At 32.4% G+C, this 24,623-nt stretch overlaps 3 protein-coding genes across 3 annotated transcripts; 2 read left to right on the top strand and 1 right to left on the bottom strand.

Annotated features, from left to right (window-relative positions):
• Window positions 1-2,923: 2,923 nt before the first annotated feature.
• Window positions 2,924-4,324, bottom strand: LOC114730086 (BURP domain-containing protein BNM2A-like). Its single transcript, XM_028917114.1, has 2 exons — window positions 4,212-4,324; window positions 2,924-4,015 (listed from the first exon to the last, which is right to left on the bottom strand). Exons 1-2 carry the CDS (start codon window positions 4,272-4,274, stop codon window positions 3,155-3,157), a joined length of 924 nt encoding a protein of 307 aa, XP_028772947.1. The 5' UTR covers window positions 4,275-4,324; the 3' UTR covers window positions 2,924-3,154.
• A 10,473-nt stretch (window positions 4,325-14,797) lies between these two features.
• LOC114730107 (uncharacterized) lies at window positions 14,798-15,520 on the top strand. The gene is made up of 2 exons (XM_028917132.1): window positions 14,798-14,876; window positions 14,997-15,520. Exons 1-2 carry the CDS (start codon window positions 14,829-14,831, stop codon window positions 15,267-15,269), a joined length of 321 nt encoding a protein of 106 aa, XP_028772965.1. The 5' UTR covers window positions 14,798-14,828; the 3' UTR covers window positions 15,270-15,520.
• Window positions 15,521-20,386: 4,866 nt separating this feature from the next.
• Window positions 20,387-24,146, top strand: LOC114730133 (SWI/SNF complex subunit SWI3D). The gene is made up of 3 exons (XM_028917155.1): window positions 20,387-20,990; window positions 22,083-22,609; window positions 23,299-24,146. Exons 1-3 carry the CDS (start codon window positions 20,516-20,518, stop codon window positions 24,052-24,054), a joined length of 1,758 nt encoding a protein of 585 aa, XP_028772988.1. The 5' UTR covers window positions 20,387-20,515; the 3' UTR covers window positions 24,055-24,146.
• The last annotated feature ends 477 nt before the right edge of the window (window positions 24,147-24,623 follow it).

Here is a 24,623-nt window from a genome sequence, read left to right as displayed (position 1 = left end):
GTATGATGGCCGGAGCTACCATTATGCAGGAAGAGAATTGGAAGCAAAAGCTGAAACAGCGACAAGAAGTGTTTTTTTTTTTTTTTTGCACTGAAAGAAGATTTTTTATTCCGCCAAAGTTCGGTTCTGGAAAAGCCCATTGGGCCACCTTCTATCTGCCTCGACGATGGTTATCCAAATGTGGCCCAGGCCCATTTAGACTGGAGTTAGATTGAGAAAACGACGGTCAAAGATCTAAGCTTCAATAGTAGAGAGAAAAAATCTGAAGAGGGAAGGGAAAAAAAGAAAAGAATCTACCCTGTAGGCAACAGAAGCCAGGGGCTCTCGATGCTAACCCGTTATTTAAATGGAAGAAAAAAAATATGGCGTGCCAAAAATACAAAGAGAAAAAACTCTCTAAAATAGTCATATTTTTTCTTAATATTTTTTCTTCCTATTTTTCTCTCATTTTTCCCTCCATCCCATAGTACTCCTCCAGTCCTTAATATAAGACATATTTAACTAATTTAATTAGATTAAGAAAGTTAGATAAGTTAGTTAATTATAAGAAATATGACATGTTTTTCCTAAAACACCGTAATCATCTTCCTTAATATCCTCCCTCCTTCTTCTACTTGATTATGGTTGAAGAAGTATCCATAATAATAATTCAGGAAAAATTGATAAATATAAAAAGTATGTCTTATATTTAAGACCAAAATCAACTTAACTATTAAGTCCTGTATAAAAAAGTGGAGGAGTATAAGGATATGAAAACAAAATAGAGCACTTCAAATAAGTGGGATAATAATTATGCTAGCCAATGGCCACAAATTCAGTCAATCGTATAATTTAATAAAGTTATAAGAATATATTACTTCCGGTCTTTAATATAAGATGTTTTTGAATTTTATTTTGATTTTAAATACAAGACCGTAGCTAATTTATTTTGCCTCTCATAATTATTTATTTTTTCTAACGTAGTTCTTATAATAATGAAAGTTCTAACCAATACACTTGATTAGCAAAGGTATTTTAGAAAAAACAACAACTATTTATTATATATAACTAACTTAACTAGTTTTTTTTAATTTATTCAAATTAGTCAATTAGCACTTATATTGATAACGGGAGGTAGTAAATGACAACATTAATACTTGAGGAATACTTTTTCATTTTCTAATATACCTATCATATGAAGCTAAACTTAATCAAATAATTCAATTTTTTATTAAAGGAAGCATCAAATACTGATAACTTATCGTTGAATTAGCCTGAATATTTGAATATCTAGAAGTTACTTACTGATTGAGATCAAGTTCTCTAGATGATAGTGATTAGTGAACGCAAAAATAAAAAAGACAAAGTCAATGACAACGAGCTTAATTGATGTATTTATTTATAATATATATATATATATATATATTCATGTTCAACTTCATTGTCCATCCTCACCCCATCATCTTGGCAGCTCGTATTCTGACTTCAACAAACGATTATTATTCTAAATCCAGCACAGTTCACATCAATACAAATTACGAAGGTCAGAAATTTTTTTCTTTTTGCAAAAAAAATCTTTAATCATCAAACATAATACTACTTCCTGTCTTAATTATAAGACATCGTTTATACTATACTAATGAAGTTTTATAATTAAGATAAGGGGTAATAGTCCCTTTCTTTTTATAAGGAACAAATGAGAGTGTAATTTAGTTCCTTATCACAAGAACAATTTGCCTTTATTTAAAACATTTATTATTTTTTTAATCACCTGTATCCTTATCAAATGCGAGACAAATATTCTCTCATTTTTTTCATGTAACTTTCTCAGGGCTATTATTGACAAAAATTCATTTACCTACATATTTAAAGCGTAAAACTAAATTAAGTTACCTTTTTGATATAGGAAGCAGGCATTTGTTTACATTAATCACGTTCATAAATTAAAAAAGATCATTTGAAATTGTAGCCTCAAGTAACTATCTTACGCAAACTGACAAATAAAATGACACGATCACATCCACCGCCATTGACTTTCATTTTATGCAAACCTGCCATGGAGCTGAATCAAAGTCACGATTGATCACTAAAAATTCAATCTTATTCTCTTTTCTTTTTTGTAGAATTCACTTCAAACTTGTCCTCTTTTTCTTTTTAATAAAATCCAATTTTGATTTTCCACCAAAAAAAATGAATTTGCTCCTCTTCTTTTTTTTTTTTTAATAAAATCATTGCGACGCATGTGGGGAAAAATCAATTAAAAAACTGCACCGTCTGGAAAATTGACTCCCGTGAGTTTGTGTGATGTTTGAACTCATTGTACCAATCTCTTTATTTTGTGCAATTAATAATGGAAGATAAGGCTTCGTTAATATTTGTTGACCTAAATAACGAAGAGTTGTTTTTCTCAAATAGTAATATATTTAATTTAAAAGTTATACGAATTAAAAAATTAGACACTGAAGAAGCTTTAGTCCTATTAATGAATTTGTCTTTGTATTACTTGAAACTCATTATAATTTTTTGGAATCTGGAGATCTAATTGCTCGCATTCTTCTCTTTCTGTCATATCGCAAAAAATATTTTGCTTTCATTTTGATGAATATTGTACATATATTTTCTATATTTATATTTATTCCATTAAAAATGTTCTTCCAGGCAGACCAAAGAAGACCCAAGTGATATGGACAATAGTCTAGTCAGCTCTTTAGCATTTTGTTAATTAAATATTATTTTAAGTTCTTATTATAAGACTCAATTGACCAGTTTAAAAAGATTAAGTAAATTATTAAATTACCAATCTCTTTAAAATATTTATGTGCATCATTAGATTATATGTCAATTTGTAAAAATAGTAAATTAGTTTGAAAAAATTTGATAAATATAAATACTTTAAGATGATTTAGCTTCCTTAATTTCTCCAAATAAATCAATTAGTCTCATAGGCAGCACAAAGGTTTGTCATAAACTAGCAGTTTATCAACACAGAAGCTCGTACAGCTGATAGCTAGGCTTCAGTGGTTTTACCAAACAACTTTAAAGAAACACTGCCTAACATATGATCTATAAACTATACTTAAAAGTAAGAAGAAGAGTTTTCCGCTAGATGTAGAGACTCCTCACAAACTTAACATATCATATCTAAATCTCACTATTCTGTGAATGTTATTACTTATTAGAGAGCAGAAGACAGAGGAACCCAGACAAGGTTATCAGGAGGGAAGAAATGGCAGACAGGGGAAGTTCCAGGCTGAACCTTAAGGACATCGAAGGCCACATGATCTTTGTTCCACATAGATGTGTCCATGTGGCATATTGCAGGAGCTTTAACTCTTGCTCCATCCTCACCCTCAAGCATGATCACAAACAAACAAGTATCGCTCTGTTGGCTATGGCAGTAAAAAACTGCATAAGGGTATGGCAGAGGATGGCACCCTATAACTCTAGGGACAGAGATGTTCTTAACTTGAGAAATTGTGTAGTTTTGTAAGGGAACAGAGGAATTTGTGAGGTGGGTTGTGGACAACATTGAGAATTCAGAATTGGGTCCGAAGATTTGTCGTGTAGAGTCAAGGAGGGATTCCAAGGAAGTGGCACAGAACTTGGTTTCGCCTTCCATGGGTGGGAATTCACAGTGCTTGAGTGTGTATTTCATGGCCTTGGCTTGAGGGGAGTGTTTGGGGAAAGAGAAAATTTTCAGGAGGGAAGGGAAGTGTTTGGATGAGAAAGGGATTTTGTCAGATTCTTCTCTGGGAAGAAATTTCGGAGAAGCTGAAATGTTTTTCTGGGCAAAATAGATTGGCATTTTCTTGCCTATTTTCAGATCATTTGGGGTGAAAAACACATTCAGTTCTGGGTCCATATGATTGTGATCCTTTCCCTTCATCTTTTTATGTTCTTCTTTTCCAGCCTGAGTAATTTTAGGAAGAACATGGCCATCTGTTTCAAGATTCTGCATATCAGTTGATGCTTCTTTCAGTTCAACATCTCTCCCAAATGCTATTGTTATATTTCTAGTCCCACCGTCATATGCGAGCTGCAGATTTTAATAAGGAAAAAGAATGAAACTGAAAATTCAGACACAGTAGTAATCCGAGCTATCAACAGAAACAGAAACAGAGGCTCTCTAAAAACTGAAAATTACATCATAAATCAATAAAGTCAACAAATAGATAAACAAAATGTGTGTCAAACAAAAGTGATTGATTGACGAAATTTAGATTAATTAATACCATAAACAAGAGAAGAGCACCGACGAGGAAGCTCCAACAAGCCAGTCCAAGCCTGGTTTCCATGTGTTTGTGTTGGAAGTTGAGATCTATGGCAAGTTGCAGAAAATGAAGAGAAGGCGAAGAGATATGTACTAGAGAAAGGCATCTTGAAGGCTAAAGTGGCCGTCCTGTTCATTAATTATTTAATTTTATCTGATGATTTGATGCAGGGTTGCGGCATTAATTGACTTTATTCCATTAATTTCATTTATCTTTTTTTGCCAATACCATTAATTTCATTTAAGTTAGAGCAGTTTCAGCGTTTTCCTCTTTATTTTTTTTTTCCTTTTCCCCCTTCTTAATATGGATCCAGGCCCTGCAAGTCTGCATCTTCAACACTTCGCCACTATGTATTTGACCTCGTTTATAATCATTCGTGGCTCCATTAATACTCCTTCCTTTTTTTTTATAGGAGTTTTTTTTTTTTAAATTAAGGGGGATGGATACAAACGGGAAACAACGCACAGTCTCCCTCTTATTAGGCAACTTTTATGTCACTAGGTATAAAATTATTAACTTTTTTATGTCTAAATATAAGGGGTTAATTATATTCCTTTGATCCAATTTCTAAAATAGAGAGAAGATTTTTTGTTGTTGTATTTATGAGCCATATTAATTTTTTCATGGAAATGTACAATTTTATTATTATTGTGTAAACTTTGTTGTCATGAGATACAGCAAATATTAAACAAGAGTGTAAATTTTAAGAACAAGCCTATACTAATTGAATATGATAAAAAAAACAAAATGAAAAGTTAGGCTACTTTTATGCCTTGTTAATTGAATAACTACGTTTTAGTGATATGTGTAAAACTATTGAAAACATTTTATAAAAAAAGGACAAATGGAGTTATTCTTAGAAAATGATCATTGATATTTTTAAGGACAAAGGTGCATTAAACATTATGATCTTATTTTTAAGATGCATCTACTACGTTAATCTTTTTTATTATGCACATAACACCCTGATTTTATTTTTCGAGTGCATCTAACATCTTGATGTTATTTTTTAGTTACATCTATCACTATAGTCTCTAAGATGTTGGATGTTCTAAAAATAACATTAGAATGCCGAATGCACCAAAAAAATAAAATAAGGATGCAGCGGATGCACCATACAAAATATGAAGATACTAACCACACTTGGACAGTAAGATAAGGTGTAAGATAAGGTGCAGATCACCTTTACCCTGTTGTTAAGCTTACAAAAAATGTGTTGCTTTCTAATAAGCATATACAAAAATGGACGACTAATTGAGCGGTTGTGATTGATTAGAACTGTTCTTGGCGTATATAAGCATGTACAGCAATCCTTTAGATTCTGAGTCCATGATTAAACACAAAAGTGGATGTTACTAGTTTTAAAGGAGGAAAATGGGTGTGGACAGAGAATGGAAAGAATCTGTGCCTATAAACAGTTGCTTCAAGGTGTGAAAATGGGACATTTTTGAGTTTGAACGGATGCATACAAAGAATTCCAAAAAAGAATAGGTACCAATTGCACTTTGGAATTTGCACCCCACTTCACATAACAACTTCAATATTTAATTAATTAAAAAATGAGTAATAAAACAGCCACCTTGGTTACTGGCAAGCATATAAACATTAAAGTATTAAAATTTAAACAAGATTTGTCTGAATTCACGTCTCCATATCTCAAATTCAAAGAGCTGCTCAATGGAATCCTTTGACTATTCTGTTGTTGTGTGTCCCATCTACAACATGGGAAACATAGAATGTTGGCCTACACTGTTCCATCTTCATTCGTCACAGCTTCTGTCATTCTCCTCATTCTCAACCCTTAGCTTCTCACCATAAATTTTCCAAATTCCACACACCCACTTATAATTCTGACCTTTAACATGAAAGTTACTTTTTTATCATATTTATAAGGTACTTCTAGCATGCTTCAAACAGACCAATAAAACCTTTAAATTTCATTAACTCTCATTTAAAATTTAACAACTTTTCAACTTTATTCCTATTTAATATATATTATACCTCATATAAACAAAATCTATATAATAATAAATGGGGGGTAAAATTTTTCATACAAAAAATTTCTCTCACTACTTTATAAATTAAACCAAAAAATGTCTTCTCTCTTTGCCCTATAAATAGGACCAGAGGAGTATTTAATTAGTTTGAATAGATTAAAAAATCAAATAAAATTAATTAATTATAGCATATGTAACATGATTTATACGAAATATTTCTATATGATATTAAATCATATATCAGATTACAAGTTAGATAAGTTAGTTTAAATAAATGAAAAATTTATGAAACAAAAGTGGATTAGAATCTTATAATTTTGGATCAAATTTAATTCCCAGTTAACTTTTTTTTTTTAAATCATGAACAATATTTGTCTGTGACAAGTCCACTAGATGTGGAATTTTATCAAATGGGAAGGTCGTGGTTCATTATAGATCTCACATGAAACACATACCAATCAAAGTGACCAACCATTCGCTTCCAAGGGTCACATCTTCAGATCAGGTCAACCAAGCATGAAAAAAAAAAAAAGAATTCCAACAAGATATGAACATTTTTCTTTAGGAGTATTCTTTCCTTCAAAATAATTGCGTCTCATATTCCAGTATCATATATTCATATATACGTCTTTAAAAGGCAGCGCATATTTTTAGTATCTTTAAACACTCCAATTACATTTTCCCCACTCAAAATACGCCCCAAAAAAATGCGTTCTCTCTTATCTCCAATATGTTGATGTCTAAAATATACATAAATCGTCAGTTGAGATAGGACGTGTTTGGTTCCCTAAGTATTGAAACAAACACAATAAATGATTACATGAGGTGTCAACCTTTGATATACACACAATCACTCATCTTTTTCGTATTTATTTTTAATTGTTTTCATACTTAATTTAATTAATTTGCTTGGCCTACAAACATATCAATAATATAGAGGAAAACCGCTGCCTCACAACATGTGGATGAACAAATAAATATATTTACCTGAAATCAACCCCAGTATCACTTGGCGGGCACCATCTTTTAAATAGATGCCCTAACATTTAAAAGGCTAAATACTTAATTAATTAGTCATGGTTGAGAAAAATTGCCTGTGATTTGGCCTTGTGTAATAATATCCTTTGAGCAAGACGTGTATTGATATCTCAAGCATGCAGCTTTAAATTCTGCCACGGAAGCCAAGTTCCCTTTTTACCAATTTTGCAACACAAAACAAAGATATCACCCCAATCCTTAATATATTAAAAAATTAGTTAAATTCATTTTCTTGAAGTATCATTTTTAATTATGATTAACTCTTGAACGAAAACTTTTTTAATATGTATAATCAATAGGGATATATTGGAGATTAAATTACGAACTAATGACTAAAGAAACAAAATAGATTGAGATTTTATATTTTTGATCAAATTCAACACCTACCCCATTCTTAACTAGAGACAGGGGGAGTAATTTATTACTCCGCGTAAGAATTAATCATAAATGTTTTGCTCTGTTACGTTTTCTAAAGAGAAGGGATAATCTTGGATTATTCTCCAATTTTTATTGATATCTTTGGATGAACCAGACAGCTAGACAACACCAAGTGCACAAGCACGTGCGTATGAGTAAACCATATATGCATGATGATTTGAGAAGCTACTTGATAAAGTGAATAGTGTTTTCACTATAAATCATATCAGAATCACATGCTCTATCACCCCATTTTGGACTTGTGCCTACCCAACTTGTCATTCCCTCCACACTTATACTCATAATCATCCCCACAAAAGTTGAGTTGAAACTTAATGTGGAAGGCACAAAGCCCTCAACTTTAGCTTTCTCTCTAAAGTTTGATTCTCACTGCTTTAATTTCCTTTGTATTTTAACATTTTGATGTTGATATTCAAAATTCTCAGCTTCCACGTTTCAATGCTCCAACTTGTTTTAGCTTAAATAGATAGTATCATTAATTAAAAACAAGTTTAATCTGTCCACAACAAAAATATAATTGCAGTGTGCCTTTTGGGGTGTGTGTGTGTGTGGAGTGGAGTGGGTATATATTCAATGATATCCTTTTGTTTTTGGCCGTAACATATTCAATGATCAAGCAGCGTCCCTTTTTTTTTGTGTGGTTAAGTTCGGGAGATGAATATCATGTCTATCTCTTTCGAAGATAATAAATTTTTAATTTTAATTTAAACGTATAATAATCACTATTTTAATTTAAATAATAAAAAAAAAAAAAGGCTTAACCCGTTCAATAGTTATCGTCTCGCACACATGTGCAACCCAATAAACTGTTAGATTTAATTATTTAAACCAACAATTTTATTATTGTTATTAATTGTTGGATCTGTGCTATTTTGTTTTATTTAATCAACATTTCGCTAACAACTAAATGTTTAATAGCGACCTTAAACTTTGTTAGATCACGTGATTAGTTTTTTAATGGGTGTAATGAACTTGTTGGATTAAACTTCCGGAGTTAGTTTTAGATATTTGTATGTAAAGTATAAAACAAAAAAAGGTCTATTGCCTAATTGATTGCATTATACTACATATGATGAAGAAAACACAACATTTAATTTAATAAATAAATAGAAAGTAAAATGATGGATTGTTAGGAGGACAAGTAGGCACTAAGGTAGGTTGACTAAGAAAAGGAGTGGACTTTTGAGAGGGCCAGGTAGATCACAACCCACCATTCTAAATATAAAGCCTGTACTATAATAGGCATTACATCCTATGATTCAGCCCATAAGCAACACAGACAACCTTTTTTTAAAAATATATATGTATATAATTTAAATAAATAAACTTGTCATCGTCATTATTTTTGGTGATGCACCTTTTGAAGTCGGCTTTATTAAAACTTTTAAAAAATTTTAAAAAAAATAAGAAAAGTCAACCCACCGTTGTGGCAATTTCTTTTATTCCTATCTCCCATCTGCGATTGTCTTTTTTTTTTTTCCTTCCCAGAGTATAGATATCTTTTTATTGGAAGCAATCATATTCGAGATACTATCAAGTACTAAATGTGGATATCTCTCCCAACGGAGATTCAAATCTTGGTTTACCACATTGTGAGAAACTAACCCCTTCCGCTAGACCTAATCCCCGTTGATACCTGCGGTTGTATCTCTGTCTAACCTTTTTTTTTTGGTTCTATTGTATTCATTTCATATGATGCATAAAAACATTTTTATTCCAAGTTATTCTACAAAAAATGTCTTACGTTTGTGTATCTCTTTTTTTTTTCCAAGTAAAAATTATTTTTGTACTAATGAAGAAAATTAAAACATGAATACTATATATGAATTCAAATACTAGTATAAACGATGGTATTAGAGGGAAAAAAACGAAATAGTCAAATAAAATTAATTAATTAATTAAATAAAGGACCGACATAGTGTTGGACCGAATATATCAGATCCACCCATGGATTACAGAGCGCCATAATCGAGGGGCAGCACCTCCCACTGAATCGACAAAGTTTTCTTTCTTGTATTCTTAGAATCTCATGCTTTTTTTTTTTTTTTGACCAGCTTAGAATCTCATGCTTGGCCCTTTTTTTAAATAATATTTTAATAATGTTGTACTTTTAAATGAAAAATGAACAGTATATTTATTAGGCCAAGTTCATGCATAAATTTACAAGCACGCACATATTTTAACAACTAATAATAGTAGACTAAAAAATTTTAATATTTTATAGATTTTACATGTATACGTAAACATTTTAATAACTAACAATATTAAAATAAGAAATATTTATATGAAAATTTATAAACCCCAATTTATATTATAAAAATCCTTACAAAAACTTACAAGTGTTTATATGTGAATTTAAAGAGTATAAACGCATTTTAATAAATAACAATAACAAGAAGTGCGTGACTTCTGTTCAGCAAATAATATATAAAATTACGTGATTCTTGCAAATGAGATTGGAATGAAGTGTGTAAGTTTTTTCATACATATTATTATCTAATTTTCGATAAACTTATTATTTCTGACTTATAAATAATACATATTTTTTCAAAATTTTTTGTAGATTTATTAACGATTGATTATTTCGAATCAAATATGTACCACGATTTTCAATATTGTAATGGCAAGTCATAAAAACTGTATACTGTATATGTTTGTTATTTATTGGAAAATATATAACCGTATCACAATCAACAATCAATCATCAATGCATATGTATATCTATATAAAAAAGAAAAATCCATTCTTCTGGATTCATATCAGGCGACCGTAATCTGGCAACTTTGAATACCACCATTTTTTATACTCGCACTATCAATATGGAATATTGACTAAGTGCGGTACATGTAACGTACTAATGCAACTACTCGCTAGTGGAAGGGGAAAAAAAAAGCCAAAAGAAAAAAAGGAGATTGATTTGAGGGGGTGATTTATAAATAATTTTATAAGTGTTATTTAAATCTGAAATATATATTTTAATCTTTATCAGCTTTCAACATTCAATTTATTTAATTTTTTTGAATAAAAAAATATTGACCAAAAAAGGTCAAAAATATGTCATGAAATATTATTAAGGGTTCAGTTTCCATTCACAGGTAAGATAATGATAGATATTAATTTAGGGGGGAAATGGAGAATCCAAAACATTTTAATAAGTTTTGACAATACTAAACTTATAAATAAAAATATATTTTTATTAAAAAAATATTTAATATTTAGTAATTTTAAATTCATTTTCAAGTTTTTGACTGAATAATATTAGAAGTGTAACGACCATCTGCATTTTCCTTGTTGGTATGTCAGCATGACGACCCATCTTACACCTCTAGGGAAGAACTTGTGAGTTCCCATCTCATAAAGGAGGACCAGCCATCTCCAATCTCATCTAGAACCTTAACGTGGCCTGAATTTTAATAATAAATAAAATAATAATAGTTTAACGCAGATTAATTTCTGCCAATGTTAAAATATACTATTAATGTCTCGGATGAAAATAAGAACTATAATTGATATTTTGTTATGGCCTATAATTAATTATTATTCTTAAATTTAACTAAAATTTCAAAGTGACTATTATTTTGTTCTCCAACTCCAAACATATAAGATATCGGAATCACTCGCAGCCTCCCATAAAGTGATTCTATTTTGGCCGCATATTCTCCATCTAGAACAACCCGGAGGAGAGGACTATGAAGTTTTAAAATTGAATTAAAAAAAGAAGTGTTACTAGTTAAAATACCTTCAGATATATGAAGGTTTCATAATAAATATCTGTAAAATACAATTTTGGTCCTGAATTTTTTTAATTATCAATTCAATTCTTAAACTCGGACTCAAAATAACCTAATCTCTTTAATTTTCTAATTCAATAATTAAAAAATTGAAAGTATTGAGTCAGCACTTAAAAAATTAAGGTGATAATTGAAAGAAATTTTAATTAATGATTGAAATTTATGTGTATTATGTGCCTATAAAAACTGTGTGGTTTTATTTTTATGAGTTACAATAATTAATAATTAATATTGTGAAGTCAAACCCCAGATTTATTTATAGCCACATATTTGGCTCCATCTATGAGACTAAATGATGAGCATGTTGCTTGTCATTGTAGCGAATCATATTCATGCAATGCTCTTTCGTTTATTTTTCAACATTCAAAACAATGTCAACGTCATCTCGAAGAGTGGTATAATTATCATTAAGAAAATACCATTTTCTTAATAACCGACGCAAATTATAATTTTATTTTATGATATATAATAAACGGAGTTCATTATTTTATTATTTATAATAAGAAGTAAGAAAAGAAGAATCTATTTGCCCTCTCTACTTTTAGCATATTATACAGTGACTGCCAACAAGAATTATTAGGAAGGGGAATCAATATATCGATAAAAAATTTAAAAAATAACGCTGATATATACTCAGTACAAGCGCAGATTTAGATTTCTTCAATAGAGAGACATTATATTTGGAGGAGTTGAAGTGAATAGTTTTATTGATTTTTTTAAAAATAAGTTTGTGATTCTTTTTATTGGATGATAATTTAATACTACCTCATTTTCTAAATATAAGAGCTAGTTAACTAATTTGAGTAGATTAAGGAAGTAAGTTAAGTTAGTTATTTGTAATAACTATGTATTGGCTTTCCTAAAATATCTTTGATCATCAAGTTTATTGATTATAAACTTAGAATTAACATTACTAAAAAGACTATCTTGAAAAAAAAGAGTTAAATATGAGATACAAAATAGATTGGAGTCTTATACCTTAAATCAAGATAAAAGTTAAATAAAATCTTATACTCCTCCGGTCTTTAATATAGGATCCAATTGTTGAGTTGGTTTTAGTCCTAAATATAAGACCCACTTCTCATATTTATCAATTTTTTTTCTAAATTATTCCTATGGATACTCTCTCAACCATAATCAAGTAGAAGAGGGAGAGGAGGTATTAAAAAAAATAATTATGGTATTTTAGGAAAAACGTGTTACATTTCTTATAATTAACTAATTTATCTAACTTTCTTAATCTAATCAAATTAACTAAATAGATATTATATTAAGGACCGGAGGAGTATCAAAGTACAGGAGATAGTAGTATAATTAATAACAACTTGGGGAATCTAATCTAAATCCACACAAACACGCGCACAAAAGAGTTGTCTTTTTTTGATAAGGTCAACTCTAGGGCTTGTCCCTTGTGGTGTCGTAAGATTGAATTCATCCCACAACAGTTTTGTTTCTTTCTTCCCCTTTTTTTTGGCCCTTTTTTTTTTTCAAAATTTTTCCATTTTTTTATTGAAGTGAACTGACCCTTCTCTGACAGCCTCCACCGGCCACCGATCTCTTCTCCTCTTCCCCCCTTTCCCTGGCAACCAACCCACGTTTTCCGTTTTGTTAATGCATTAAATTATTATGAGTATTTGAGTTTGGAAATTAAATTACTTTATTTATAATTTGGTATTGTAAATATTACATTTTATTATGATGTTAATATATTGATTTCTCTTTCATTTCATAACTTTCAGTTTTCACTTTCTTCCATAAAATATATGGTTACTATATTGCTCACAACTTGTCGAAAGTAGCATTTCAAATCTTAGATGATATGCATTGCATAACAAGTATGCTAAGTTTCGGCGGAAAAAACAATAAACTATACTACCTCCGGTTCTAATTATAAGAGCTAGTTAATTAATTTGAGGAGATTAAGAAAAGAAGTTAAATTAGTTATTTATAATAAATAGGTATTGTATTTTTTCAAATATCCTTGCTAATCAAGTGTATTGGCTAGAACTATTATTATTAGAAGGATTATCTTGAGAAAAAAAAGTATAAATATAAGAGACAAATTAGATTGGGATCTTATATTTAGGATCAAAATAAAAATAAAATAAAATATTATATTAAGAACCAGAGATAGTATTACATAAAATTTATAACAAAGAACAAATCATATAGGTAATTAATATATCAGTAGTTTCCACAAAAATGCCAAGCAGGCCCAATTTTTCCCCCAGCGCATTGTGCTGAATTTGATGGAGGATAAGAGCAAAATATTCGGCGAGAGCACATAGATACGGATGCATAGCCATTTAATTACAAAAACAATAAAATTCATAATTATATATATACATATATGTATAAGAGTTAATGTAGGATGAGATGAAAAAAATTGTTTAAATAGTATATCCATGTACAAAAAAATCAATAAAACGATAGCAAGAAGGATTTTAATTCCATAAATGGTCTTAAACACCATGAAGAATGGTATAAAGAAAGTTATTAAACAAAATCCTTTGAGTAACGGTATATTTAAGGAGTTTATTATTACCCAATAGAACATAATATTTAATGCTTTTGGTATAAACAAAGCTTCTTATTGTCCTCTTATGCTTCCAACATAATTAGGTGTTAAAAATTTTGAAAATTTCTAATCACACAAATATTCATTTAATTTTTTTTTATAAATAACAAAATAAATTACGCCTTAAAATTAGGGTTTAAATATTTGAAAGTCTAAATTAAAGATTTCAAACCTAAACGTATTTTTATTTTTATTTTTTATTGTAAACTAAGAGAGTCATATACTACCTCCGGTTCTAACTATAAGATCATGTTTGTAGACTATAAATAAAGTCTTATAATTAGGACCGGAGGTACTAATATAGATTGAAATGAGCGGCATTTGTCAGATTTTTTTAATAATGATACGATTAATTATTTACCTGAAAACCAAGCTATCTTATACAAATAGCAGACTTTTTAAACTAAAAAAATAAAAATATGCTTCATGCGTAAAAACAAGGATTGAATTCAATTCAATTGCTTACATAAAAAGTAGAGTATATATCTGCCACCCATAACACCAACCTAATCAATTTGATGAAAAAAGCTGAATGAATATTATTGATATTTTCCAATTAATAATTTTCTATTTTTGAGTAAGGCATCCAGGCGTCAAAACGATGTGCGGCGAAGGTTGATGATGAATCACTTTACAGCTATAACGCAAGCATGAGAGAGAGGTTTCCTAATTCCTATAAATTTGCGAAGGGTTACTTGACCCCTTTGGAAATACACCAATCAGAATCACACCAAAGATGAAGCCCGCTTTCTCCTTCGTCTTCATACTCTCCCTTCTTCTTCTGGTAATTAATCCTCTTCTTCTTCTCTCTGCAAAATCCACTATTTTCCTCTTTCAGTTTTCTCCGCCATACATATATATAAACCTCTCGATCGATTCTTTTTCTCTTTGAATATCTCTGCAGGTTTCTAGCCCTAGCCATGCCAGAAAAGATCTCGAAGCCTACTGGGAGAAGAAGATGAAGGGACTGCCCATGCCTGAACTGATCAAAGATCTTGTTCTTCAGGATCAGCCGTCTGTGTCTGATGCAGACAAAGATCTTTTCGTTAAGGACTTCGATGTGAAGCCTAACGTCATTATATATCACAGCCACCATGTGGAATCTCATCAAGACGAGAAGAAGATGAAGGATAAGGCTTTTGGGGAGAAGCTTGAAGAAGAGAAGTTGGCTCAATAAATTAATGAAAGGGACCATAGCTTCTACAATACTCCGTTATGTTTGTTGGAATAGTGGGAATTAATAGTCAACTAGTGTTTTCATTGAAGTTTGTTTTGCAGGGAAGAGAGAGAGAGAGAGAGTTATTAATGAATTTTAATGGATAAACATCCTCTGCTTCTGGTGCTTGTTTTCTGATTCTGCACAATATTCATAGGAATCTAATCTTGTCTTGTTCCTTTTCACCCATTCGAGGTTCAGATCATTAAAAATTACGCAAGGGGTTTTTTGGATCCATTCATTTACTCGACCAGCCAATAAGAGATACAGTTGAAAAGAGATAGAAAGACGGAAATTCAGGTGGCGCCTATACAAGCAAGTCAATCCAATTCCTACATCCATCAGTCTAGGCTTCGACCTTTCGATTCTGAGAAACGTCACCAAAATAAGTTTTGTGGAGATCAGGAAAATCATTAAATAACATCAGGTTTTATAAAATAAATTTATTACTCTTTTGATCTTTTATATATAGGATACGAGTAAATAAATTTAGGTTCTGGAAAAAAAGTAAATAAATTATGTATATGACTATGATAAGGTGGTTAAAAATAGTTAATGGTAATAAGTATGAACAAAATAATATTTTTAAAAAATATATCCTTATTTTTGGATAGAGAGTGGGAGAGCACAACCAAACAGAAATATAGAAGCATACCTATTTAGAATAAGAGGTAGAATATTTTTTTTTTATAGAAATGCTCTCAGTCTTCTTTAAATAAATACCACTCCTAATTTAATGCATTATTTTTTTGGCCAAAAATTTAATGCATTATTGAAATCTTTAACTAACAGGGGAGCAAATCTGGAAATAAAAAAATTTAGTGCATTATTGGAATCTAAAATTGACAAGTATTGTAAAATATGTAAAGCATATAAAACAGCTTTTCTGTGAGAGACAGACATTGGGGTGATTCTTTTATATTTATTTATTTTTAAATTAAGTCAGAATTATTACTCCCTCCATCTATGACCTTCTTACCCATTCATACACATTAAAAAAAGTAGGCATATTTATTATTTGTAACTAAGGTATAAAAAATTTGCAATACTTTCTCAGAATTAGCCACACATTCAATTGACTGCACTTATTAGTTCCTATTAAATAGGGGAAAACATGAGGTACTGAATGCTGGTTTGACGATCCCTGTGATGATTACTTAAATAAGTCCTTATTCTTCTGTCTTTTATAATAAAATCTAATTTTTTTAATTAGTTTGTCCCTATTTATAAGATCTTCTTTAAATTTTTCTAAGCAATAAATGTATTTTTACCCACTTTATCCTTAATTAATATACTCTCTCTCATTATCTTTTTCCCATACATTTTTTCTCACTCACACCTACCCACTAGTAAATAGGGGTATATTTGGAAAAAAAGTATATTTTCAACATATTTATTACTTTTAATTAATTGTAACAGTTTTTAAACCACGTAATATAGTTAAGTGGATCTCATAATAAGAGATGAAGGAGTATGTTTTTACTCTCCACCCCCTTGTCTGGATAAGACATCAAGTCATCAGCTGATTAGTATTTTTGATCCTTTGTGTAGGATATTTGCTTAGTTTTAATAATCATCAAATACTTTTTTTAATCATATATGCTCATATTTAATAAAGATATAGTGAGATAATAAAAATTAATATGATGTTAAAGTTTAATGTAATTAATAAGGATAATATTGAATGGCAAAAAAAAACAATAATATTAAAAATTATTTGAATTTTATGACAAATTTAATATTTTTAGCTATTTTTATTGGCATGATTGAATTGGTTATAAATGGCTTATAATAGGAACTACAAAGAGTATGAGATAAAACTCTGGTCAGTTCTTACATATTTATTCCATGCAATAAAAATCACTTTTTTTTAACCAACGCAAAAAAAAAAACACTTTAAAATAGGAAAAACACACTTATATTAGTCGAAACATTAGTTTCGTGAGTTTTAGTGTTTTATTTTTTCGGTAGAAAAAGTTGAGTCTTGCAAGTTTATACATGCCTACGTGGGTCGCGATTTATATATAAATATATATATATATTTTCGGCCAAAGCGATTTATATACCTTGGGAACTCATCTATGTTAGGGATAGGCTAGGCTTGATGCTCCTCGCGTCCCTTGACTTTCTTCTTCTTCCTCTTAGATTACCAATCTGTTATTTAGCTGCAGCCTAAGAAAATCCATTTATTATTTAGCCACAGACAAAGAAACGAATGTCCACTTGGGTGTCATTGCTTCACCTGAAACCGGGTAACTTGCTTATAAGAGCTTTATATACATATAATGAAATACTCGTATATATAGGAGTAATATCTTGTTAGTTGAGCATAAATATAACAGAAAAGATTTTCTATTAAATATTTGACGTTGTAGGATTTATTAATACATAAAATTTTTGAAACACCAACCAAGTCAACACCTACCCCCACAATTCATATGAGTGGGCCAAAAGGGCGATATGTAACTAAAAGCTTTCTTCTTAGTTAAGGTCATCAAACTTTTTTGTTGCCTTTAGGACTAACAAAGGGAACCTTGGGACACTTGAATTGTTCGGGATTGGACTATATTTTGACGAGTTCATTTTTTAATGATATCTGTGGTTAAATTCTATTCTTTTTTAAAAGCAAAAGAAAATACAAAGTAATTTTTTAAACAGACAAAATGTTAGCAAGCACACCCATGAAGGCTGTTTGTGAGTGGAAGGGAGTCGCTTCATGCCCAAGCAAGAACAAATTAAAGCAGTGTGAATGTCCAGATTCCAGACCAACCCATGTGTTCTAATCAATTGCATTGAAATTGTACTTACGGGCCGAAAACCCAAGAAGAAGAAAACGGACAAAGAGAGAAAGAGAGAGGTGAAAGCAACAAATACGTCACTCATTTTCAGGCTCGGGCGCTTCCCCTGTCCCCGGAAAACACGGGGGAAAAAGGTAGGGGCAGCGTAAAGACTTTACAAATTACTGTGTTTTTATATACTCTAATTATCTTATTTATAAATCATTTTAAACATATTTCATACAAGTTAAAAAAATATTAAACTTTGTCAATTTTTATTTAAAATTTAACAAGTTTTTAATTTTATTCGTATTTATTATTCATTATATCGCAGATAAACAAAATCAACACAATAATAATAAAGGATAAATTTGTACATCCACATGAAAAATTTCTCTTAGTATCCTATAAATAAAATAAAAAAATATCTTTTTTCTTTGCTCTATTTATAAATAAGACTAAAGGAGCGCCAAAAAAGAAAAACATCACTATGTTTCTGAGAAAAATCAATGTACAGAAATCAGTCTTACAAAAACAACAAATTACCAGCGATATAAGATATAATTACTTCTTCTTATGTATGTGTCACTCATTAAGCACTTTCTGGACAAAATATAAAATGAAGGCAAAACAATTAGCAGCAAATACACTAAAGCAGAAAAACAAATTACGTGTGAAGAAATTGACATGAGCAAGCGCGTGGATCATCAATCCAACATGATTCTGCGGCCAAGCTGATAAGCCCAAGACAGTTGTAACATAACTGGACCTCTACAGTAGTAATAAAACACAGGAATAGGCAACTTCAATATTAAAGTCGCAACATTGAATGGAACCAGAACACTCACTGATATTTCCAATATCTTTTCTGGGCCTGGTTATTTCTTCGTGCTGGGACCTGAATTATTGCTATGAACCAATTTTGTCATGTGGGTCTTTAAGTTAGCTACAACTTTAGTTAAATTAGAACGTGTGAGCTGAGCAGGATCAAACTTACGAGCCCAACAAGAAGAAGAGATGTTTCGCGGAACGATGCTGATCATCTTTAGGTCGAGCAACTTCTGGGAGGATGTGGAGTTTCATGTTGGATACAAGTGATGGAAACCCATAAACAATGCAAGACCCACCCCAACTTCGAAAGCCCACTCATGATGAATGATCCAAGCTCTTGCATCTTTTATTAGGCGCTTCATCTTCCACTCAAGCAAATACGTGGGAACACAGTGACATTGCAAGACAGATCCCAATAATAATAATTAGGTTTAGTGAAAAGGGTTAATCCTTCACAATATGACGAATTAAGATTCGAATTTCTATTGGGAGATATGTCCACATTCAGTATCCCGAGATACCTCAAATAGGATTATCTTGAATAGAAAGATACCTCTGTTTTAACAAAAAAAAAAGAAACAGATCCCAATCCTAACTTAAAAAAGAAGACCCTTATATGGAGGATCATTTTTTTTTTTTGGGGTCTTAATTGAGGGTTATAGGATATGTGGCTAATGATGTATGATCCAATCCTAACTTTGTAGCGTTATTTTTGTGTTTTGCAAAATTAAACCTTTTTTCGTATGCTGCTTCGCATGGTACATAATCGTTAAAATAAGTTAAAATTAAACATAACAATAATTAAGCTGTAAGTAATTTTAAAAATTAATCTGTAACAGTTGAATTATAATGAATACTTGCTTTGGATAGCTTAACCCTCTCTCCCCATAGAAAAGAGGACTCGCGCGCTCTTTTTGGGACATAAAACTCACAGTCTCTTCTATAATACTCCCTTCGTTTCTTATTATAAGAAACAAATAACCGAAGTACGTTGATAAAAAAAACAGTTAAAATTAGTTAAGAACAATTAATGTGTAAAAAGTATAATTTTTTCCAAAATGCCCTCATTAATAAGGAGAGAGAGCATGAGAGAGAACAATTAAATTATTAAAAAAAGAGAAGTGGGAGGGAGAGAGAGTGTGAGTTGGAGATAATAAATATGGGTAAAATAGTAAATCAACACAAAAAAGTAGAGACAACTTGTAAGTGTCTCTTATATATAGGAACATGTCATAAGCATCAAATGTCTCTTATAATAAGAAACGGAGAGAGTATGATATAAGTCGCCTTTAATAAACATGCTAAGCTGTTCGGAAGAAAAATAATGTTAAGCATGAGGATCAATTTAGTTAAAATTAATTTGACTACCACCACCGTCCACCAATACGAAAGAAGGGCGCAGCTCTGTACCGCGGACGAGCGCCACACGGGATTAAATCGGCTGCTACCAGGGAAAGCCTGAAAAGATGAAAGCCTGAAAGCACTGAGAGTGGAAGAAGCTCTGGAAGTAGCAATCCACGATATGACGACGACGTACGTCTTTGAAGACCAAGCACAGTCACACTGAATCATATCCCCCTTTCTCAGAGGAGCGTCGCGATGGAGGAGAAACACCGCGAAGCTGCCGTTCAACCGTCGTCCAACGTCGATTCGCCGGCATCCGAGTCGACTTCCTCCCGCCGCCGCTCCGGAGGGTTAAAAAGAAAGGTTAATACTCTCGGCTCCTCGAATTCCACGCCCACGCCCTCGAAACGTGTAACTCGCGAGAAGGCTTTGCCTGCTCATACTCCTCCCTTACACAATGGCCCCTTGACCCGGGCTCGTCAAATCCCGAGCAACCAGGCCACCCCCTCCTCTTCAGCCTTGGTAGCTGGTGGCGGCGGCTCTGCTGCTGGCGCTGCGAAGCACTCACAGCATGCGGTGACGTCTGAGGCTTTGGGTAGAGACTCAGGCGCGCATGCGGAGGATATTAAGAAGGAGCGTGAGTGGGAGGCTCTGGAAGCTGCGATCGAAACTGAATTCGAAGCTATCAGATCTCGTGGTGCCAATGCTCATGTAGTTCCGAGTCATTGTGGTGAGCCCATGTGTCTTTTGTGGAACCCTAGTTTGTTTATGTGTAGCTTTAGGACCTCTTAGGATTCTTCTTCATTAGATACTGGAAATTGGACGATGTTGATTATCTATGCTTTGAATTCTTTGGTGTTCCATTGACGAATATTTCAACTGAACTCGACTGAGCTGGTTTGCGGCTGGCTCTGTCTAGTATGCTGCTTAGTGCTTGCGATAGGCTTTTTCCAGTCTAGTCATGCTTGCCTCTGGCAGTTTGCCATAGTAGACCGTTGTTCATTCTACCTCCGGAGGCCACATTTTATATGCAACAATAAATACGTTTGTCCGGTTGAAGCATTCTCATCTTCCCACCTTTATCATGCCAGCGTTATAGTATTATTAAAAAAAGCGCGGAGTGGATGTTGGGAAAAATTGATATTTGTTAATTTTATTTTTGCAGAGTTCATTAAATGGTTTTGTGCAGTATACATAACACTAGATCAGCCCATGCTTTAAGGGATGGTTATGAAATCTTTTTATCCTGTTACTTTTGGAGCTTTGGTTCCAAATTATTGTGGTTGTTTGGAATCCTTATATTGAGTTATTGACCGGATGAGTGGACTAGCTTCTAAAATTACCCTTTTCTACTATATATATATATATATATTTGTATACAAGTTTGAGGACTATTTTTGGGTTTCTTTTCAGAACCTTGTAAGATCTAGAATGGAAGTCTAGGCACTGCAAAATCATCAGAATTTCCTGCAAAACCTAGAAATGTGAATAGTTTTGCTATGAGAATTTTGTTGTGGCTAAAATGTTTCATCGTGCAACGATGTATTGGTGATCTTGTTAACTGTATCCTTGAAAATCCTTATTTATCTTTTGTTCACTCCTAAATCTTCAAAAAGTGATTTATTCTTTTAAAAAGGTTTATCTTGTCTGGTTACTTTCCTTGATTCAAGCTGTTTCATGAAGTTATGTTGGTCAACCCCTCCCCCCACACCCAAGATCAACCTCTTAAAAACTAAAAAAGTTAAGTACTCTAAGTTTCAATCTTAAGTCTGACAACAGCTTTCTTCAATCAAACCATTTTACCTCTGGAATTGACTTTCAGGTTGGTTTTCGTGGACGGATATCCATTCAATAGAGAAGAATGCATTACCTTCTTTCTTTAATGGGAAAACTGAAAATCGGACTCCTGATATTTATATGGAGATACGGAACTGGATTATGAAGAAGTTTCATGCAAACCCAAATGCTCATATTGAGCTGAAAGACTTGTCTGAGCTTAATGTTGGAGATTTGGATGCCAGGCAAGAGGTAATGGAGTTTCTGGACCATTGGGGTTTAATTAATTTCCATCCATTTCCATCTACGGACAATGCTGTTGTCGGCACTGATGATGATGGGCAAGCAGAAAAGCAGTCCTTGGTTGAAAAATTGTATCACTTCGAAACTGTGCAATTATGTCCGCGTGTTGTTCCAAAGACCAACCAAATGACTCAAGATATGCCATCTGGCTTGTTTCCTGAATCAACATTTGCTGAAGAGTTGGTGAAACAGGAGGGGCCAGCAGTTGAGTACCACTGCAACTCCTGTTCAGCTGATTGTTCGCGCAAACGCTACCATTGCCAGAAGCAGGTTTTACCCATGTCATTGAATTGCATTGTTTTAGCTACGTTTTAAGGACTCTAAATATATTAATGGGCTTAATCTTTTTTGTGTGTGTGTGTCCGCCATGCGCGCGCATAATGGGCTTGATCTTATTATAGTTTAAATTTGAGTTTCTGTTCCTAGTCTGCTGCTTTAAGAGGTGTTTAATTATCTACATTGTTTGGTGTAGTTTGTTGAAATTACCTCCAACTGTGAGGATTGAAATGGTTGCCAAACTTTGCTCCAAGAAGCCCTCTTCGGTTTATTTTTAAGTTACAAAATTATGACGCATGGAATCATTTTACCACCTCTTCTGCGTCAAATTAGATTTTTGAAAATATTTTTGCATAATACTCCTGTGACACAACATGGTTCTGGATAAGTAGAAGGCGTGGAGTGTGAGCAGAAAATGTTATAATGATGACAGTCACATCCAACAGCTTGGAAAGGCTACTTGCCTTTTTGAATTTCTATTGACTTGCAAGAGGGTACATTCTTTGAAATGGTGTAAATGGTTGTTGCTCTAAAGGTTGTTCAACTTGTCGGAATGACTCAAGTTTGTGACTTTTAGTTAGACTTAATCTGTTTGACTATCGAAGTATTGAATTATTTGATTAATTTTAATATGTTGGTGAAAAAATAGGGTGATTGATAACTTTCTAATTTGCTTCTGACAGGCAGATTTTGATCTATGTACTGATTGCTTTAGTAATGGAAAGTTTGGCTCTGGTATGTCTTCAACGGATTTTATACTTATGGAACCAGCTGAAGTCCAAGGGATTAGTGGTGGAAAGTGGACTGATCAGGAGACCCTCTTGCTTCTTGAAGCATTAGAACTCTATAAAGAAAATTGGAATGAAATTGCTGAGCATGTTGCAACGAAAACAAAAGCTCAATGTATATTACACTTTGTTCAAATGCCAATTGAAGAAGCTTTTGTTGATAGTGATGTTGTTGCTGCCAATTGTAGAGAAACTGCTGATCCAGCTGCAGCTAAAAATGATTCATCTATTGTCAAAGATGCATCAGAAACTCTTGAACGTAAGACCAGTAATGGTGATGGACAAGTCCTGACCCCATGCGATGAAACTTTAAAGGCTGAAGATGCTAATAAAGTAAAAGTTGATCAAGAGACCCTAATGCCAGAAAATGGCAGCAATGAGAAAATTAGTGAGGGAAATGGCAAACCAGAAAATGCTGCTGAAGTGAAACTTGGACAGGAAGCTAGTGACGGCTTTGTTCTAAAGGCTCTTGGGGAAGCATTTGAAGCTATCGGTTATTCTCCTGGACCTGAAGGGCCCTTGTCATTTGCGGAAGTGGGCAATCCTGTGATGGCATTGGTAAGTGGGATGCCTGGATGCTTGAAAATTAGCACATTGCTTGCAGAGGTTTCGGTGACTTGTAACAGATATCAGTCCGTCCATTCAGTCTGAATTTATTGATGACACATAAGGAAGGGATTGAAATAAAATTAACTTGCAAATTTGAAAGTTGTGTACTTGATGGTGCTAGTTTTCAGTGCCTGGCTTAAATGAGAGAATTTGATATTTGATAATGAGTACAAGCATATATGATCGTTTGTTATGATGACCCCCCCCCCAAAAAAAAAAAAAACCTTAAACTAATTATTAAAAAATGATTTCAACTGCTGGCTGGTATTATGTGGCTGCGGGCGTGCGCGTGAGAAATATTTCATAGTATGTGCTTGGAGAAGACAGATTTGCTAAATTATTGGTTTGCTGTGCTGTTAAATTCTCTTTATTTATAAAATTAGTATGAAGAGTATGTCTACCTTCCCCTTCCTTGTGTCCTGTCCCATATTTTCTGTCTGTTATCCATCTTGTGGAGTAATGCTGCTTTCTGTACAGGGAGGTTCCTGGCACGCTTGGTGGTCTGATATGGCTGTTTGCTTCAGCTCATAGCTCCTTAAAATCCATATCTTCTAATTCTCCCAGCATTGAGCTTGCAGCAAGACATTGCTTTCTTCTGGAAAATCCACCTG

This window comes from Neltuma alba, unplaced genomic scaffold (genome assembly GCF_004799145.2).
Source record: "Neltuma alba isolate B1F8T4 unplaced genomic scaffold, ASM479914v2 tig00002499_pilon, whole genome shotgun sequence".
Lineage (NCBI taxonomy): Eukaryota > Viridiplantae > Streptophyta > Magnoliopsida > Fabales > Fabaceae > Neltuma > Neltuma alba.
The sequence above is the reverse complement of the archived record's forward strand: the minus strand, read 5'-3'. Positions and strand labels throughout refer to the sequence as shown.